Consider the following 20,897-nt stretch of genomic DNA (forward strand, 5'->3'; position numbering starts at 1 on the left):
TTTAATGCAACTGTATTGTATAACACACAGCTACAATTTCAGATCACATACATACTTTTTGATCAGTAAGTGGTAATAATTGTTAGTCAGATGGAAATCTGAAACACAACATCAGTGGGCTGGGATCTTAAATGCTATTAAAGCTACAATTAAAGCTACCTTGCTGTTGCTCAGCTTGTCCACTATGTTTGAATTAAGGTAGTCAGACTCCTGTTAAAGTTTGAAAACTCACATTTTAATTGAAATTTAGATTAAAAATAACACATTAGGTACATCATTCATGCTAACAAATGTACATAGTGGTGACTCAAGAACAGAAAAACAGTACCACAAATAAACCATGGCTCAAAATCTACTCTAGCTGGATTGCCACAGCTGCTCTTCCTATACAAAGCGGCTGTGGTCTATACCTTGCTGCCATGCTCTGCTTTTGTTGGGCTCTGTACTTTCCTTGAGGTAGGCACCAGTGCCCACCGCTTTCAAGGAAGACTTGAACTCCTCTCCGTTTAGCACTGGGACGTGAGATACTCTGATGTGGGTTAACAATGCAAAATGGAAATGATTTGGCTGAAAAAAAATCTCAGAATCCAGAGGACTTTATTGAGTAAAATAGATACAACGGTGATATAGACAAACCAGAAATAGCTCAGTAGCAATGTTTTTTGCAGTGCCACATTATAAATAAAGCACATGAAGAAACCTTGCTGAGCCTTTTTGATTGTATGTTACCAGAGATGGACACAGCTTTATATTTGAATTGCCTGAAGTACTGCTCTGAGTACTTCAAATCAGTCTGGAAAAGATTTTTGTTAAATCTTTAAGCTGCTGTTGCTGCTGGTACTGCTGTTGCGTTAATCATCTTCAAAATCAGTGATTCTATTGCATTACTCTATGCTTTAGTTTGTCCACACCACCCAAACTCCAGCCACTTCTTCCCTGGGACGTCCCTTTTCAAATATCTTGTTTAAAAGCAAAAACGAAGGGAAAAAAAAAAAAAAAACCACAACAAAACCCATTCCTGGTATTGCACATCTCACACAAGTTTGTGTATATATATATATATATATATATATATATATATATTTTTTTTTTTTTAAATATGCTACAATTTTAAGAAAAAAAAAGGCCTATGGCACTTTACAGAATACAAGTTTACGAAGTCGATAAAACCACAGATGTTTGAAGAATTCTTCAATACCACAAAAACAAAGTTAAGCTGAACTAATCGGCACACAGGTTTTAAAGAATCCACAGCAAATTCTTCTAGATCCTATGCAGTACATGTACATTAAGAAGCAGTTACACTCCGCAGCCCCCTCATGAAATTAATTAAATTAGCTTTAAGCTGATTTCTCTTTTTTATTTTTTTGCAAAATATCCTTGAAAGCTTCTGCTGAGGTGAACTTCAGGAACAACTTTAAACAGCTGTCAAATTTAATGAGTGCACCCTACACCTGAAAACCTCATTCAGGAAAAAAAAAAAAAAAATCTGCAATACATACCATCTTAACACTTGCTAGAAAAACAGAACCCTGAGAAAAGAAATTCTGATATTTTTTTCTGTATTTCTTCCCAGCCTGTCTTCTGTCTGTGCTATGTGATGAACATGGATATTCTTGCAAGTTACATTGATTATATTGTTGCAGAGCAAGTTGATAGTATACCAGCAACAAGCAGAAAAGCTGGTTCTTCTTAGTTACAAATGCAAACAAAAGCAAAACATGCCACTGAAAATACCTCCTTTGTAATTAAAAACTGCACTACTAAAATTTTTTGTGTGTTCTGTACATCACAGCAGAGGTCAGCTAGTAATGTAAATGAAGCTTGGTCATGGTTTACTTCTAAGTCAAAGTAGCATATCCCCTCTACACCTTTTGGAAGAACTGACCTTATTCTCACTAATCAAGTGCCCAAGCCAAAGCAGCATTTGTCCCCCTAATACAGTGTCAAGATTTGTTGGCAGTGGTGACGTGGACGTTGGATTGCTACCCACCTAAGAAAAGCTAAAACTAAATCTAATCATTTATTTTTAGCTGATTTATAGTCTACTCTTATTCTTCCTAGCCCCCCGCCCCCCCGCTTCCAGTTGCACTGGCGAGGTGGTGGGCCAGCCTCTGTGGCGCACGCTGCAGCAGGGGGGCTTCAGAGGAAGGTTGGCAGGATTGTTGCAGCTGCCTGGCCACTGCACTGGACCCGAGGTGCCAGCCAAGGGCATGCCTGTCAGATGGTATGTTTGTGTGTACAGGAAAAAAAACAGGAGGAAAACGTGGGTGAGGACAGGACATGCTGGCTGTGATTTTTGTCCTCAGACACCACGTTGTGCTAGTAGTGTTGATTTGCTGAAGTCTTGCTTTGTGCAGGCAGTTGGCAGAAATGGTTCTAGACCATAGCTTTTGATTTATTTTTTTTTTAATGAAATACTTAAAAGAAAAGTGAATTACCCGTTTTAAACTAGAATATGGTGGACGCGGGTTGCAGGAGCAGCCAAACATAAGATTAAACCAATCCCTTTTTAATATCGGCAGAAGTTGACCTTGCTTGTTGCACAGCAGCTCAGCGATCACCTCTGTATCTATCTGGCGTGTGGCTTTTGATGGTGCCCTGCACACGGGCAGGCGCAGGCTGGGAGCTGGGCCTGGCCCGCTCCACAGATCGGCTGGGCCGAGGCAGTGTCCGAGCTGCACGGCAGGCACCGGAGGGGTGCTCCAACACCGCGACTGCTAGTGTTCATCTGTGCTGGAGGCTGGCTTGCGGTCGTGACTGCTGAACAGCTCTTGTATTGCAAATGACTTGAGCAGTGTATTGAAATTGCTATCTACCTGTACAGTAACAATGATTTTTTCATACCTACAAATAAAAAATGGCACACTTCAAGGGACTGACCAAGCATAAACAAGAATCTCTGCTCCATATTATACAGTGAAGTGACGGAGAGCAACACCGTCATTGGACAAACTACCAAGAAGGAAGAAAAGGAGGCTAAAATTCACTTAGTATTTCATTAGAACTACTTCTCAGATTAATTATCCCCAATGCTCCTATGGCACAGTTGCATCATTCCTTTGTTTTTTAAAATACCTTCTAAATTTGTTCTCAGAAGTAGTTCTAGTAAGTGACGGAACACCACAAGCAGTACAACAAACTGCCTTTGAGAAAGGAATGTCATTTGTGGCAAGGTCTGTTTTATTTCTGCTGATTTAATGGGAAAAGGGCCCATACTACATTCAGTTTAAAAAAAAAAAAGAAAAAGGTCTTCCCAGCCATGTAGAATTTGGCAAGACTTCCTGAAAAATTTAAATTTCTTAAGGACTCATGTGGCTGTGGGTCATGAGACTGACTGATCTGTAGACTACGAATGAGGTTTCACTGGCAAGAGAAAGATTAATACTGGTGAAGTCCAACATGTGATCTACATTTGTAGGAGAGGCTACAGCCCAGGCTAGGCTGTCGGCATTCACAAGATAATGCCCAGCTGTGCTGTGGGGAGTTGTCATCTGCTTAGGATTTCAGGAGTTTTAATAAAGTCTGTAGAAATATTTCTAACAATGGTTTCTTCAAACAATTTTATCAGAATCAGGTGAAAGCCAGTGTAACAACAGCTTCTCTATCTAGTCAATGGAAATAAAATCATTTGCCTGCTAAGTAACAAGCGGCACACCCCTTGCACTATAGGTTTCAAGTCAAGAAACCTGGCAAGGACTCAACTTTTAAATGCTTAAAGTTTGGTGTAAACTGCATCACATCAGCTTTGCTATCTCCAACATATACTTACTATCCGAGAAGGCACTGTACTTTAAGGAAGTTCAGTATCAAAAAGCACCTCAATGAAAATTATGGTACCAAACCAGGTGGTGGTGAAATACTCACAGGTGAGGGGAGCCCTTGGAAACAAAGCCTAATTAAAATAGGCTTCTCTTGTGTAAGAAAAAACAATAATAATGTGCTGGCTTTTATTATTTTAAATCCAAATTCTTCAAAGTGACCAAGGTGGGTAAGGCAATCTGATCAATCAGAATTTGTCAGTTATAACAACAACATTCCTGCTATATACACAAGATTCCTCACCTCCCCAGTCAGATTAATATATTCCACTGTGTCCTGATCATAGAGTGAAACTAAAAAAATCCCCAAGTATTTACATTCTGCTTTCTTGGGATCCTTTCTGTGATCCTCATTGCCCAGCGAAGAAGAAAGACCATTTCAGTAGTTCGGGGGTGGAATGCATGGGGCTCAATCACACAAATGGTAGAAACAGGTAAGCAGATCTGCTTGTCCAGACAATGGAAAGCAGATTAAGACCCAGGCACTGGTATTTTTTCCCCACTGGAGTTAAAGGAGACAGATAAGGTTTTTTCCTTCTTCTATTTCTTCTTGCACTTTGTCACTGGATGTGGCTATTTCAGCTTGCGCCGAGAAGACTGCACAGATGAACGTCAGAATAGTGCCACCAATAGCTGTGTAGAAAGCCCAGCCCAAGGAGCAGTCTCCAAGTTTGTAAGCAGAAGCATAAGGTCCACAATAGCTTATTGCTTTCTGGCATCCCCAACCTGCAGGGTAAAGTATCAAGCCTAAGATAAGGAAGAGGCCTAGAAATAAAAACAGAAAGAAGTTTAACAAATTATCAGTTTAACACCAAACACAACACATAGTAATGGTTGTCATGGTCACTACTCACTCCTAAGTACCAGGATTAGGAGAAGACAACTCTTCCTCATCCGTCCAATCTCCTTTACTGATTTTTCCCTAGTATATACGGTGCAGTGTTTTATCTAAACTTGCAGCTATCCTGTGGTTTTTCTTCTCACAGGCTTGTTTCATATGATAATGGCCTAGTTCCTAATTTTAATCTCTCTATTCCTTCTACATCCTGTGTTTTCACACATTACTGCCGGGTATACAGAGCTTGCAAAACATTCAAGCATCTCTACCTACTGTTTATACTTGCACTTTTCAAATACTTTGGAAAGTTTGCATCCACTTTTGAGTTTGTGTTTAGCTAGCCCTCATTAAGCTTTTATTTAGTCATTCAACATAAACATTTTTGCCTTTTTTCTTCTGGATTTTTCCTACATTGATTTTCTTGCCTGGGAAAAAAAAAAAAACCTCACACTGCATCTGCTTATTTGACCACATTAGGACATAGTAGAAAAATAATACTGCCAGTTCAGTAAGCTGCTTTCATAATGAAGGGATTCTGGAGTTGGCCACAAACAGACAGATTTAAGTGCCCACAGCCAGTGCATAGGTAACGCAGCAATCCTCCAAAGAGGCAATTGGCTGCTGCAGAAGAAAAGCACATCTCTAGTGATGCTGGAGCAAAAGCCTCAACTCCCCATCTTGCTAAACTGCCCGAACACCCTGCTGTGCCTCAGGCTGGAAGTAAAAAGCTCAAGACTAGATGTTTTGCCCATCTGATCGTCTCTCTTATTCATAGTTTTCTCTCCTATGAGGACCAGTCTTTATCTAAGCAGTGAAGGGCTTTATTAAGGAAATTAAGAGTCACATCCCAGCACACATGATGTATCTTTGCACAAAGATGAGAGATTTAATCAAAATGCCTAATAGGTTAGTGGCTACGGTGCTCTTTTACAGGCCCTGCTAAAAAAAAATAATAAAAAACCACAACCAGTTTATCCAGAAAATGAATACAGCCTTCCAGATCCCATAAATAGTACCGATTTATTTGTCCTGCAGTGTAAAGCCCTTTATTCAACCTGGCACCTTGACAAAAATAGCTGGTAAAGGTGCTGTCACCTTCTAGAAGTGGGCTTAAAGTTGTACTTTTTATGTGTGGTGCTGGTTCATCCATTAGATTTCATCTAATCCCCAAATTTCTACCAAGTAATAAAATGCAGAACAGTCCTCTTCTTTCCTATACTAAGAGATTACCAAGAACAGCTGTGAAGACTTGTTCACATCTTCTTCAATTCCGTTAGACTAGCCTATTCTGCAGTACGTTAGGCTTCCTTAATTGTTTGTTTAAACAAATTCAGCCAGATGCAAGAAAACTTTCTCACTGAGAAAGAAAAGCTGGGTCCTAGCTAGTAAGCAGTTAATATACACAAAATGCAAAAACAATCATCCAACTGTCTAAAATTAATGTCTATGAATGCCAGATATTTCACAAAAGAAAGTCCTTCCTCCAGCATTTTTCTAACGATGATGCAACACCATGGGCATGAATGAACTAAATGTCATTATTCTTTGGGGCGGCAAAATCCATTAACAAGTGATATCTGTTCTCTGTGAAGGGATTTCATCATTGCTTACATTTAAGAACCAATGACAAATTTTATGCAGTGTTTCCTGGCTGATTAGCCAAATGACATTAAGTATAAAGTATTGCTTTATCTTGGACAGACCTGGATAAGCTGTGCTTTCATCCTGCTGAGCCCTGCAGCCATTTCAGACTAAACACCGGCAGTTCCTTCTCCTCTATTCATCACTAGTTTCCTGTTCTGCATAACTGGCATTACCACACTATGTATTTTTCTGACTGTACATTGGTATGGGCCAGTTGCCATTTTCTCTAATGATCACAAGCCCCTTTGCTAGTTAAAAATCACCGTCACCAAATCAAGAAGCCAAATCTGAAATGCCAATGTAACTGCTGCCAGCAAGGAAGTTTTTAAAGTTTACCACTCCATCACTCACAAACCTAGAGAACCTGTGTTTATCAGCAAACCTGGCTTATGGCTGAGTCACAAGCAGGACTAAGAAGCTACATCCACCTCTTTTTACCAAAACTAGAGCACTGAACAACTCCTGAAAGCTACTGGTTCATGGTATGTATGCCCCAAGCTGAAAAGCCGTTATCCAAAACTCAGACCCCAAAAAGGATGCAGCACTGCTGTCAAGTGTAGTCATGAGGACTTTAAAACTTTTTTTTTTGGAGGACAGAAAATTCCTGGAGAAATACTGACTACAGCCCATAATTTGATAAACTACAGCTGTTTTTTCACAGATGAAAACAACATTTGGAGAAAAGTCTTAACTACGGACTTGAATACGGTCAGACTCTCACCTGATTTTTCCTTCAGATAGCTAACTTGGTGAATCCTATACAGGCCTAGCATAATAAAAATAAAAAAAAGTAATGTTTTCACTACACCAAACCTACCTTCTACTACTCCATTTCAGTGCAGAACAGAGAGCTTCTCAGGACATTTGTTAGTTTTTGTAGCTTGTAGTTTTGTACTTAGCCGTAAGTACAAAGCTCAGTTTTGTGTTGTATCATTTTATGTCAGCATAATCTGATAAAGCAACAATTATCTCCTATAGCCAGTTTGCCTGGAGACTTATGGGGCAGGAGGACAGTAAATATTAATGATAGAGATTTCTTTTTCTTAATAAATCAGTTTTTGTCCCAGTGTCTTTGAAGAGAAGCCAATCTTCAAGAGAACAGAGAACAAAAATCGAGTGCTCTGTCTGAAGAAAAGTTTTATGCAATGAATTGTTTCAGTTCTTTGCGCTGACATACAGTGAATGAGAGTTTTAATTCACAGCCAATCTACCTGTGGAATTACTGCTGTTTGTTCCCCCTGCTGGGGGGAACAAATTCTTTTTGAAAAGATTACAAGCTGTTTTCCACTGTGCTCCTCTACAGGCTCACAAAGCTCAGGCTTGCTCTGTTCTAGCTGTAGCCCCCTGTCTGAGCACAGCTGCACTGCTGGGAGTGCAGTTTCCTGTACACATACTCTTGTTCCTGCTTCTTAATTAGCTCTATCCCACTTCTTTAAATCAGCATGATAATTTTTCATAATTACATTTTCCTTTTTGTTAGTTGTTCCCAGCTCTCAGTTACCCTTCCTCTTAGGATTCCTTGAAACAGAGGTCTGAAAGAATGCTACACAATGTTGCCAGATGCCTAGGAATGACAACAGAAAACTATTTACGTGACTTTTTTATCCACAGACCTCATCTAAAAGTCTTTGGTATAAGTCTGTCAGCAGAGAACATTTTCCCATCTTTCACTGAAGGCCATTTGCCCACATAACATTTTATTATCAGTCCCTAATTACCTGCTTTCAAAAAGAAGCCTTAAGAAATACAGATGTTTTATGAGATTTAGATTTTATTGGGACTATTAGACTAAAATATATTTCCTGGTTACAACACAGACAACCTACTAAACATCAGCTCTTCTATATTCAAATGATGTAAAAGCAACTCCTTTCTCCTAAAGCACCAAAGCAAAACATTACAGAATACTGTGAAGTATCAATATAAATATAGCAGACTGCACTGCTGTGCAACAATGTTTCTGAAGACAGTTCAGTAATGCTTTGTCTATAGGAGAAGCCGTTTTGTATTTGTGCACCAAGAACTTTTCCCCCTTTAAGGGCCTGGAACTGCAGCAAGCAATTGCTCCTCCTGGTTTTTATACACTGCAGGAGTGCTGCCAGGCTAACATCTTGGAAAACCAGCAGACCAGTCTATCGTTATGGGCATTTGTATGTCACATTACGGGCTGGGGTCAGATCTGAGTAAAAGCTTTTTCATTCTATCCTTGGAAACAACCCTCGAGACAGGGGTTAGGCAGATGCTTGTTTAGCTAAGTAAAGGCATGCTATTTAGTTTTGACAGTCTCCTGTGCAGCTGCTGTTGTGCCATATTAAACAACAGCATATACTAACAAAGCCAATTTCCATTGCAAAGCCTGAAACTATCTTCTCATTTCCTAGCAAAATAGCAAAAAAAGCTTTTAAATGCTGTTGAAGAAACAGGAAATTAAGCAGCTGTGATCAATGAGGTGGCACTGCAACAGGCTCCCATGGAGCAGCACAACCGAGCGACATTTTAACAGAGGAAGAGAAGTGTAAAGGCAGGGAGGGATTAGCCTTGCACACCACCACACAGGCAGTGCAGGCAGGTCGCTTCCTCAGTAGCAGTGATCCTGATTGTTCTCTTCTGCACAAACACAGGAGATTAACGCTCAGCCCAAGGGCACCACATCAGCCAGGCAAAATAACCCTGCCTATATTGCTCCTATTTCCAAATGTGTCAATATACTACCCGAATACCTGAACAATTTCATGTGTAAAATATTTATACAAATTTACTATGCTAGCTTAACCCAAGGAGGCCTTCATATATGCAAACTTTCCCTGACAAACCCCCACCCAGCAGGAATACTACCAGGTCACCATTTGCGTGCTTTTGACTGCTTCATGCACCAACAGACAACCAAAACGAAGACCTCCTACTCAGCAGCTGTATAACAGACACCTTCAGCCCTGTGAAATGATTCAGTAATTCCATTTTAATCAGACGAGAGCTAAGGAGGTGGGCTCAGGCCAGCTGACACGGTGGTCTCAGCACTCCACACTGGCTACAGGAAAAGGGTGAGGGTAGAGATGCTGAAGGGAGCGCAGGTTACGGTACCTGCAGCACAGGGCCCCAGACCTGCCTCTGCAGCTGCTCTCCATCCCCCTGCATGACTGCCAGACCCACCCAACACAAGCAGCTGACCAAAGGCAAGAAGGTCTTTGCCCCAAAAGAAGAGGGAGACTCTGCAAGCATCTGTATACAGATTTCAGGATACCTGGGATACCCTAAGTTGAGGCAGGAGAATGAACTGTTTAAAACTATAACCAGGTGATGGCTCAAATCCTGCACAGATATTTCTTTCCCTTTAAACTTGTCTCAGGATCATATAAGGTTAAGCACTTACCAGAAGAAAAAGGCAGTTCCCTAACCACTGCCTTCCCCAAGCTGAGAAAGAGGATAGGATCCCTACTCTTTTCAACAGTAAATTAACTATACCATTTGCTCATGCGTCTTTTCCCATTTATTAAGCAAATCAAAGATGCTCATTCATAACCAAACCTATGCAGACTTCTAATGGCATTACTGATGTTGGGGTGTAGAAACAGGGACAGGAATACAGTGCAGGGGGCTACTGGTGGGAGTATATTACATATATTTTGCTACCTACATGAAAAGCCAAAAATAAGTCAGTTTATCAGCTTGATGTGGGTTGCTTTGGCAGAATGACATCACATGGGGGATTCAGGGTTTGCTTTTTTTGGTATCGGTGTGATCTAACTGCCTGGACTTCTTTGTAACAAAGCACGAACCTGCAGACTCCTGTTTTTAGAAGAGGGGAGGACAAATTTGCCATTAGCTTTTAATAATTTTTATGTATGTGCTGAGAGTCCCCATTAGTTGGGAGGGAAGGAAATGCAGAGACTCTAAGTAAGATCAGTCCCAAGCACTGAATGACACCTCTGCCTCTTTGCTGACTGTCAGCCATGTGGAGTCATGTCACCATACTACAGGGCCTCCTGTGCGGCAGATGCTAACCCTGCAATTAAGTCAAGATAAAGCGCCTTAAAGGGGAAAAGCCAAATGTTTACAAGTTTTCAGCAATGCAGAGGTAACCAAAATCTCTCCACTCATAGGGCCACTGCTCAGGCACAGCCGCGAGGGCTGGTCACTCTCACATTTTACCTTAAAAGCCAATGAAGCATTGAATATTTTTAATCTAGGATGGCCCAATAAAAGGCTTGAAGCTGCTAAATGAGAAACTCAATTGTGAATGGAAGAAACTCAATTCAGGAGGTTCCTGAGTCAGGGAAGAAAATATCAGGCCATGTCAATTATTCTGTCCATGAAAGAAACAGAGGAGAAGACCCAGTATGTTTCACACCACTCACCATAACCTTTTCCACTGCTGTTCGACCAGTGACCACCATGCTCTTCAAACCATCAGTTGCTTATGCTACATTGGCAGAAAGGAAATGAAAACGCCCACCTCCCAATCACAGCTCTATAAGGGAGGCCAAAGCAACAACCTGCCTCAGCTTAAGCAAAGAGGTAAAAGGGCTGCAAGCCATCTTTTTCATGGCATTACATTCCCTCAATACTGATCCCACAGCACAAACAAGACCGCAGGGCTGCAGGGGAACTAAGGCTTAGCAAGAAGGAAAAGGTGAAGGGGGATGCAGGAAGGGGAGAATTTTGTGTGGCTTCATGGGTCATACAGCAGCAGAGCGTGGGTCATCTGCATTGGGGAAGGAAGCAAAACTCAAACCCACAGATTTCCTTCACCACCACACCAGGCGCACCGAAGACAGGAGCTAAGCATAAGTTATCCCCCCATCTTGAAAGAGCCACTTTCATCTTTTTTCTTGCATTTGAGTGAAAACACAGCATTTGTTGAGTTTAAATATTCTCCTAGCGTTTGCATCCCATGTACAAACAGCAGCATCAGTCTCGGCTCTGAGGCCTGGAAGCAAAAATCCAGTGGAAAGGGAGCCCTGCTACCCTCCCGCTATCCCCCTGGCCTCCTGGGGGGCAACTAGCACTCTCTTACCCCAGATCACCAGGGCAGGGGTGTAAAGAAGTTCTCGGCGTCTCACCTACACCAGTGGAGATAAGGGACCTCAGTGTGCACAGGTGCCACAGTAAAACATTTCTCAGTGGTTAGCATGAGTGTCTCACACTGAGCACTGTTTGATGGAAGAGATTTATGCTTGCTGAGAAAATCAGCTGCCAAACTTGATCACTGAAAACCTGAAATTTTTGTTTATTTTTCTATTCTACTTACAATCTGCTGGGTGTCTACTGGTTCCAACGTGCCTACCTTGGTAGTGCAGGAGATGAGCTGACCACCAAATGTAACAAAACACTGAAATCTTTGCTTTATTTCTTTGAAGTTACTAATACTCTCCCTCAGGCTCAATAGCAATTTAGCACTTGAACTCAATTTTCCTTCCCTGCCATATTCCAACACAGCAGTCCCCTGCACTTGAACTTACAGCAGCCAAGTGTGTATTAGATGTCGTGCTGGCATTTGGCCATATAGGTTACAGGAAGCACCATACCGCAGACAGCAAAAGCAGTTCAGACTGTCAGGATTTCCACTAGACCCTCCCCTCCCCCCCCCCACCCCCCCCCCGCTCTTTTTTCTTTCTTCCCACCCCAAGAATTCAGAATTCTGGCATCAGAAAAGAAAAACTCTGAGCTGAATCCAAGAGGAAATATGCTTTTTGAAAAATGCATGCTCTGCGTTTTACAAAGACAAACAAGAAGCTTCCTTGCCTTCGAGGGCAAAACCACTCTCGCTCTGCTCTCCTACTACTGCTTGGGCTCCCCAGCTGAGCAACAGCTTCCATTGCCCACAGGCAGCAACACTGAGTTCACAAGGTGCTTTCTTCCTTGCTCGCCAGTTTGGCTCTTTCTCAGACAAAACAATGCTTTCTTACAGCACGCTGCTGCCTACAACTGAATAACTAAATTATTCTGCAACCATCATAACCTTTCACGTCATGCTCTGAGCATCACAGAGCTCTAGCAGCCTCATGCCCCCTCCACAGCAGCTTGCTTCTCCTTCTGTGTTTTCTCCCCTCTCCTAGGAAAGTCCTGGCCGACATCCCACTTCCTCCTCAGCTTCCTCCTCCACAACTCCCAACAGCCTCCTCACCTTCCAGCAGCCAGAAGCGTGCAGCCACACCATCCACGTACCACGAGCCCACCCTGCACAGCTGGATCCTACTTCATACAGCCCCACAAGCAGCTCCCGATCTCTTCCCCTTCAGATGGTTCCCATCACGCTCTGCTCAGGCCATCTTCCTAATCACCCAGCCTCCCAAATGGAAACGATGACCAATAAGTATAACACGCTGAACTATTTCTTAGTGCAAGAGATGTAAAACTCTTCCAGCAGCAAAGATAGACTGTTACAGACACAGCTGGCTTCACACTGTGTTGCACCTCTTCATTTTAGAAAACTGTGGAGAAGTTTCCTTGCCCTTGACGGTAAAGCTGCACTCCTGGAACTGAACTGTTGCCCAGGTACTGCAGTAGTTTCTGATGGAGGAACCCCCTGCAAGATACCACAGCACAGGGAACAGGAGAAGACAGGAACAGTAATAAAGGAGAAAAAAATAAGAAATCATGGAAAGGACAGAAGAATGAATGCAGGAGAGCTTGTGAGATACCTGAAAAGAGAAAGTATCATAGAAGAGACTTCATTGCTTCGGACTGAGCCGGACAAGTGCCAGGGGAAGAAAACAGCCTCCCAGACCCTGGAAAGGAAGAAGGCGGGTCATCCCCCAGCAATGCTGGAGGAGAAACTGCTGGGGTGAGGGAGGGAAGCCCAGACCTGCAGCATCTGGGCCCAAGCAGACTCCGACAAAGTGGCTGGGGGACCCTAATGCTCCCAGACCACCTGGAGCAGCCTTTGAAGATACAAACCTCTGCTTCATCTGACTGGACTTATATCTGTTGAAGGCGTAACTGCCAGCAGCCCAGTCTGCTAAGCCACACGATGGCAAAATGCAGCCATGCATTCACCTGAACAAACCAGAGACACCCCTCGGTGTGTGGCTGGGACACAGCTGGTCTCCCGACCGATGGAACCCAATTTTTACATGCTTTTTTCTTTCGTGCTTCTGTCAGAAACCTGTTTAGTCAAGCCCCATTTGAGCCAGGAGACAGCGGACCGTGAACAGAGAAAGTGGGAAGAAGGGGGTGACCTGCGAGAGCCCTCCCAGATGAAGCCATCAGCACTCTGGAAAGACTTTAGAGAAGAGGAGCTATTTTATCCCCTTTTGATAAATCAACCTAGCAATGCAGCCCCACTCCAGCATGGCCAAGCAGGAGTAACAGAAACTGAACTCCCAAACCCAGCTGCCTTCCTGACACACCAGCACCCTTTCCCCTCTGCTCTCCCCAAAGCCTTCCCAGGCACGTGATGGCATAGCTCCCCACAAAGAAACACAGAGGCCTGCTCAAGTTTTGCGGCTGAGATAATATATGCGCTGCTAATTTAGCTTCCGCCTCCTGCCACGCGGTCAGGGTGTGGACCACCTGCAAGTCAGGCAGCTGCTGGCTGTGGGGGCCAGCTCTGCTTGGCTGTGCCCTTAGAGGTTAAAAAAAAAAAAGCCAAGCGAAGTTGTTGATGATGAACTTCATGAAGCAAACTGTGTCAAGAGACAGTAGCCAAACCTGGTTTAGGCTCTGTACTAAGTTGCCCCCCACCCTTCTTTGAGGACAGGTTATGTTTAGATTATATTACTTAGCACCAAAGTAAAGTACCCAAGCCCAAATAAGGTTTGTAAACACATATACAACTAGCTTATATACATACCAAGATATGTCAATAGGGGATCGCCAATTATTTACTTCCTGTAACTAGATGATTACTGTGAAAATCTACTTTGAATTGGTTCTTAAAAGCTACCATATAATAACATGCTGCCTCTTCTACCCTCTGCATTTCAAGTGATTCACAGACTGTAAAAATAGAATACTTTCCCCAAAAAGACATTAAAATGAAAGTCTGCCTGGTCTACTTGCTGCTGGGTAGTAATTATCTATTTAATTACACGGCTCTATTCTTTGCAATCTCTATTGCAGAGAAAAGATGCTTTTTCAGATGAAACGATCCTCAAACATCTCCAAAACCAGGCCTAGTGATTACTGTTTCTACAGCTCCAGAATGAAAGGCACTGCAGTCTGAAAATAAGTGGTAGAAGGTCTTGCTCTGTAACAAAGGAATTACAGGAGTTGAAACAAGAGTCATAGTTTCTTCCTTTATGGCTTTGTATTTCTAATTTTCTCAAAAAAAACCCAACCCTCTGTGGACCAGATATGTGTGTGGCTCCTTCCCGTTGACCTAAATGAGAGTTTGCACATTTGTCCAAGGGCCATAACAGAAGAGATGTTGCTGTCTGCTCTGTAATTTCACCATAGGCTTCATCCAGGTCACAACCAATGTTGCTAGACTGGAAAGATATATCCGGTGTCTGTTATTGTTTTTTCATGATGAATTCCAGGAATAAATTAACTTGTTGTATGTTTTTAATTATATTAAATCTCCACTGCAAAGATATAGAGATTTTAAATGAGATTAAGTCTGCAAGATCCTGAGTTCCTGTAGATGACTCTACCATGGGTGCATCTCATCTTTGAAAATGAGATGTTTGACATACTTGCAAATATTGGACTGATATAGGCTGATAAACAAAATGATTTTGTGAATTATTCTCCTACACTTATTAAAAACATAATTGATCACATTTGAACGAATGATCTTATGCTTAAGATGATTAAGGGAGGGCTGTATCTTGTTCTCTGCTCAGGGCATTAGTCTAGCTGTAATAATCCCTGTACGGATTAACCATGCCGACAACTGTCCTTCTTGAACAACTTGCTTAAGCATTTTCCAAACTCAGGAACTGGGAAAGTTGAAATTAACAGCTGTGATAAGTCATAAGGAAAATAATTTCAACTACGTAAGCAGATGCTGTAATGCTACTGGCACAAAAGTAGCAGTGGACCCAATAAAACTAATCTTGAGAAAACGAGCTGTTAGTGACAAGACACCCAGCTGCAAATACTGGCAGGTGTACTCACAGCAACAGTTTCAGTAACATGACCCTTCTATTACCTGGTTTCATGCTGTGTCATTTATCTGAATTGTAAGACAGGAAGTGCTTCTATCCTCAGTACAGCTCAAAAAGGACTGATCTATCCCCTAACATGTAAGAAATGCTTTGTTGACCATGTTGTTCAATTCTTGAGGCCACCAGTCCCATTACAGGTACAGCTGGTTTGCTAATAAAACATAAAACTGTCTTTGCACATATTTTCTCATGAATACATGGTCTCAAGAACAGTATTCTAAGACACAGGAACCTAGTTCCTGCTAATCTTGATGTTAGACTAGATATTTAGAGACGGTATGAGAGTTCTAAATGAAGTTATCTTTTCAACAGACCCAAGTCTGACATGCCAAACATCTACTTATGCTGCTAACCAATCTCTCCCATATAAATACCCCTCCAACAGAAAAGAAGTAATGTAATCTCCTGAAAAACAGGTTTCATGGATTATTTCTGAAGTACAGGGTAAGAAAGCAAAGAGCTAAAACCTTCCCCAGCTTAATCTGCACTGCAGAGCTGCCTCCTTGTCACACTGGTTCTGGCAAATTCTGTAAACCAGGAGCAACTACAGCAAAACCTGTTATTTTTACCTAAAGGACATTCATCTGCTAATTGTATGCCATCATGTGAACAGAAGAATCTTGAGCCAACTTAAGGATCTAATTCTGCCCCAGAAGCACAAACCTTACATTGTGGGTGACATGAAATAAGCAGTACACTTTTATACCGAAGATGCATGAAGTGGAGGATGGCGAAAGCCACCATGCTAGTGCTTCAGGAGCCAGTGTCAGCTGGTCCCCGGACCATAGTGCTGGCTCCAGAGGGCTGCAGCAGGCAGCAAATTCAGTTTTTGCCTACTTCCCCATGTCTTTAGAATAAGATTAATTTAGGTCTCAACTAAGCAAGTGAAACCAACCAGCTTGATAAAGGTTTGAACACCTATCATTACACCTCCAGTCTAGGTACAGCCAGCACAGACATGTTTGGCCACCTCAGTGGAGGTGAAGAGGGGAGAAGCCGGATTCACATTTTGAGCAAACAAGTTAAAACTCCTAATTTTTGTTGTAACAAAACCATTTTATGAATTGAAAACATCTGCTTAAGAGCACCACTAAGAGGGAAAGAGGATGTGGCCCTGCTCATTCCCTCCCTCCTCACAGGTCTCTGAGGGCTGCCAGAGGTAGGGCAGAAGACCACTCTCCTCCAGATGACCACACGCACACAGCACAAAAGATGAAAACCTGCACATGGGACAGGTTCTCCCCACTGCTCACTGGCAAGTATAGAAAGCCAAATACTTCTCTAACTAGGGCTGTCCAGTGTCAGTTTACTAACAGTCATTTCATCTCTGTAAGCAGAAACACCAAATCTCTAGAACTAATTCATCTTTTCAGGCAAAGAACAGCTGATACTTGGACAGTGAAAAGATAAGCTCACTGGGCTGTGTAACTGCAGCTGAACAATAACCTGGCTAAAGGAAGGGTTTATCATAAGGTATCGCTTGTCAAGCTCACAGCCTTCAAGGATCCTGTTTAGCATGAAAGACTGGAGAACTGGGTGTGCGACTGCAGTCTGTTCTTATCCCTGGGGTGGTATTTGCTCTCACCACAGTCATGAAGCCTCTGAGACACTGAGAGAACTGCCTTCAGTCCATGGTAAAATTACTAAAGTAGCGAGAGGGAGATAGACTGCCTTAACATGAGTATTAACTTTGCTCTCTGCTGGTAACAAAGGAGAGAAGTTTTTGTTACTGAAAGAAATTCAAACAGAGAGAAAAAACTGAACAGCAAACAAAAGCAACACTGGTCAGTTCATTTTGGCACACATCAGGCTGCAATTCTGCTGCCAATGTCAATATATTACATGCTGTGTAGCTATAAATTTCACTTGTGTTTGAATAAACACCAGCATATAGAACTGCTTTGGGTCTGCCTAATGCAGTCTGTCTGTAGACAGGACAGAATTGCTATATTTCTTCAGCTGAATGGCCCCAAAATTAAAATCTTTAGTTGCTCTCAAAGTACACGTACCTGCAATCCCTTGTAGCAGCCCACAGACATTAAAAATGCTTTTCTTCATAATACTCTGCACACACATAGTAAAGACAGACACAAATGCCACAGCACAGAGAATCATGATTCCCACGGCTAGGAAAATAGCGGTTGCCTGCCAGAACCCACTGGCAATCTCATTGAAGTTTTCGGCGTAAGGACCACAAAGCGTGTCTCGTCTAGAAAGCTGCATGTGGGAGATTCTGGTGCAGCGCCCGTAGATGCCCAGCGTTGGATGGTAAGGCTCCTGCGACCCTCCCGTTCTGTTGTCCACATCCTCAGAGCTTGAAGGCTTTGCTTTGCCAATCAGCCAGTCTGCGCTCATGAAAGCAATGAGCTCTGCGAAAGCCACCACAATACTCAGGAGAGTCCATAGCATCGACCGACATGTTACAATGACATGACACATATTGATGTTCAGTGCTTCTGATCAGTACAGCTGACAGTCTTGAAATCCAGGCACGAGGGGGAAAAATTAAATTAAGAAAGAAAAAAAGGACTCTAAGAAAATCACTGTGGCTGCTCTGCCTGCTCTTTCAGCTCTCTCACAAAGGCCAAGATGAAATTTCTCAGGAGAAAAAGTGACCGGCCCCAAGTTTTGCAAGCAGTACAGTCATTTGTTCTCTCTGTTTAGTTCCTCCTTTTTTCTTTCTGGGATGATGAGCTCTGAAGTACGCTTTTCTTTCTTAATATTCATACTGGCACATGATGCTGCAGGCTGGCGGGGGAGGCCGCAAGGACTGCCCACTCTTTGACATCACACACCTACAAGAAAAAAGAGACAACACAGCAGCAGTGAGAAAAAAGTCTTCGTTTCCGCCCCCACAACGAGCCAAGATCTCTGGCAGACCCACATCTACATGCAAAAGCTCTAACAAGGGCCGGTCAAACAGAGCCTGCTGGAAACCTCTTGGGTTTGTCCCAGGGGAGTGATTAATCTCCCGCTACCCAGCCCGTACTTAAAGGTACATATCTGCTTTGCCCCATCCCACCGCGGGTGTTTGTCAAGCCCTTTGCAAGCAAAGGTCTCAGTAATACCCAGCAGTCCCACCCACTCCTGCCACCACGCCCCCACCATCTTCCTCTGGTCGAAATTACCAACGTTGCTGGCAGTTACCCAGCAAAATGTTCGTACACGTTTAAGCAGTTTCACAGACGTGCTGCTCCTGCCTTCAGTTTAGGAAGGCAGCACAGCATGCCTTCAGAAAGGAAGGCAGGCACAGCTCCATGTGCCGTGGGCACCTGGGTGCAAGGGGCAATGAAGGAACCTTGTTCCAACCTTCTGGGCTTCTGCTGACTGCAGCTGAGCCAACCCCAGCCTTGAGAGGAGGTGAACAGCATTGCAGCTGGGGACAGCCCGCCCTGCGATGTGGTGACACAGCCCATTCCTTTGAAGCCTGGGTTTTGCAGGAGCGGTGCTTCCCCGGGTTCTGTATCCAGCTTTGCACCAGTGTTTCAGAAAAGCAATCTGCCTGCAGGTATGTCACACACCTCATCTTGAACTGATGCCAACAGCAGCAGCCTCTTGTGACTTATGCCCCTGTAAACAGGAATCTGCAGAAAAATGCTTCAGTCGCTGCCAAGTGGCCAAGAGCCCCGGTGAGAGGGGTTGCCAGTCAGCCTTGAGATTCCTGACTCCTCTCAATTACCCCCTTCCACAGCCCTGTGCATGCTGGGACTGCAGGAAAATGTTCCCTAGGGCTTTCCCCGAGCCTTTATGCTGCCTTTCAGCAGTAGCTGATGACATTCTCAGTTACACTTATCTTAGTGCAAAAGGCAATCAGAGATCACTATACTTCCAACGCATCTCCAAATACTGGCCTCAAAATAACAAATGGGTCATTGCACATGCCTCTGTGCTTGAACTGAAACTGTGTTGCCTGAAAGCAAGGGTGGGAGCAGGAAATGCCCTCACATTACCCCCTCCATGATGAGAACATAGCACTTCCAAGTTTTCCTCACAAAAACCAAAATACTGACATTGAACTGGAGGCAAGAGAGTTGAGAACCATACCTGGACCTCATTGCTGCACTGCTGCCGAACAGAAAGGGGTCAGCAGATGCCAGAAAAACAGACATCCCCAATTTTCTTTTTAGCTTTGTCATGGGGTTGGTATTTAATTTCTTAGGAGTTTTGAGCCCACTGGTTGAATCGTAGTCCCACTGAAAGCAAAACGAAACACACCCCCACAACTTCAACATATCCAGAATTTCATCCAGCAATTTCTACTCCCTCCTATACTAGTCCTCGTGAATCATCTGCAAGATTTTATCCGCATTTCTCTTCCTTGTCTAGATCTGCAGACTCCTCTAGTACTAGCAGATACATGGACTTAAGCTGCTGTGCCAACAAGTGAATTTTGTATCCCTTATTTTGATGTTACAGCATGGCCTTAAAAAAAGGCAAAACACTTAGTTGTACTTTTAGCCATACTGAGATAACAGTTCAGCTCATTTTCCATTTTCTGGGGGAAAGCATGAAGTTTTCAAGCAACCTGACATACCGATGACTCGAATACACCCTTTGTAATAACAGAACGCTGACGTGTCAGCCTGCCAAAAAAAAGTTAATTCTCTCAGTATTTCCACTGCAAATCACAACTGGAATGTAGGAAATGTCCACAACAAACCTACATTCTTCTGATGTCATCTGCACGATTAAAGAGAACTTAAGAGAAAATGTCTTTATTTTTTAAAAGAAGTTCCAAAAAGCTCTAGAATCTGTATTTCTGTGCAAGCACCACACCCATGTGAACTCCTCATCTTTGTAATTCCAGGATTCTAACTGAGGTGCAAGGGACATAAGAGTTGAACACCCATCATAGCTGTTACTGTTTATTCTGTACCTGCTAAACATAAAATACCACTTATTGAACACAGATGAGAACAAAGTTCATATTTACTTAAGTAGGTGGAAATTCCAGATGAACACTGGCAGCCACAAAAACATGGCACTGATAACAAACGTGGGATGCTATATTAGAATCAGAAGAAAAGACCAAACCACTGCGTTCTTCTCCATTTGAAATGCAAGTGCAAGAATAAATTGCACTAACATTTTAAAACACAGTATCTCCAGAAAAGTCACTGCATAAGCAAAATAGCCTGTCTAAAGATGATATGGAGATTGTGTCAAATCTCAGGACTTCACTGGAACATACACTTCCCTGTTTTGCAACACAGGGAAACTTCACAGCACCTAAAAGTTAGTAAATGTCACTGATAACTACAGTTCAACACAATATACTTTGCTTTCCAATGAAACCTTCACAATTCAGCTTTTCCCAGGTAACGAGTACTTCATTCTGGTACAAAACGTATCTCCAGAGCAACGTATCCCTATTAACAGGAGAATTTCTGCATAAATTTATTCTCGCACTAGTAATGCCCTCGAATGGGAGTGCCACTCCCCTACAACTCCTTTTTGTGGGCAGATAGACAGAAACATATGAAG

The 20,897-nt window shown here is 42.8% G+C and overlaps 1 protein-coding gene and 1 pseudogene across 6 annotated transcripts in view; both read right to left on the reverse strand.

Annotated features, from left to right (window-relative positions):
* Positions 1-213: 213 nt before the first annotated feature.
* On the reverse strand, positions 214-4,286 carry LOC115337220 (annotated as a pseudogene).
* The window catches only part of LHFPL2 (LHFPL tetraspan subfamily member 2), a 133,529-nt gene continuing 112,845 nt past the window's right edge, over positions 214-20,897 (reverse strand). For 5 of the 6 annotated variants that reach the window (XM_030005830.2, XM_041121067.1, XM_030005831.2 and 2 more), the window contains 2 exons: positions 17,423-18,208; positions 214-4,586 (listed from right to left, as the gene is read on the reverse strand). In XM_030005830.2, the coding sequence (XP_029861690.1) occupies positions 4,330-4,586; positions 17,423-17,852 (687 nt within the window). In that variant the 5' untranslated portion in view covers positions 17,853-18,208 and the 3' untranslated portion in view covers positions 214-4,329. Of the gene's footprint in view, positions 4,587-17,422; positions 18,209-18,297; positions 20,015-20,897 lie in introns of those variants that run through there. The other variant, XM_030005835.2, reaches the window with a different exon arrangement.

This window comes from Aquila chrysaetos, chromosome Z, assembly GCF_900496995.4.
Source record: "Aquila chrysaetos chrysaetos chromosome Z, bAquChr1.4, whole genome shotgun sequence".
NCBI classification, from domain to species: domain Eukaryota; kingdom Metazoa; phylum Chordata; class Aves; order Accipitriformes; family Accipitridae; genus Aquila; species Aquila chrysaetos.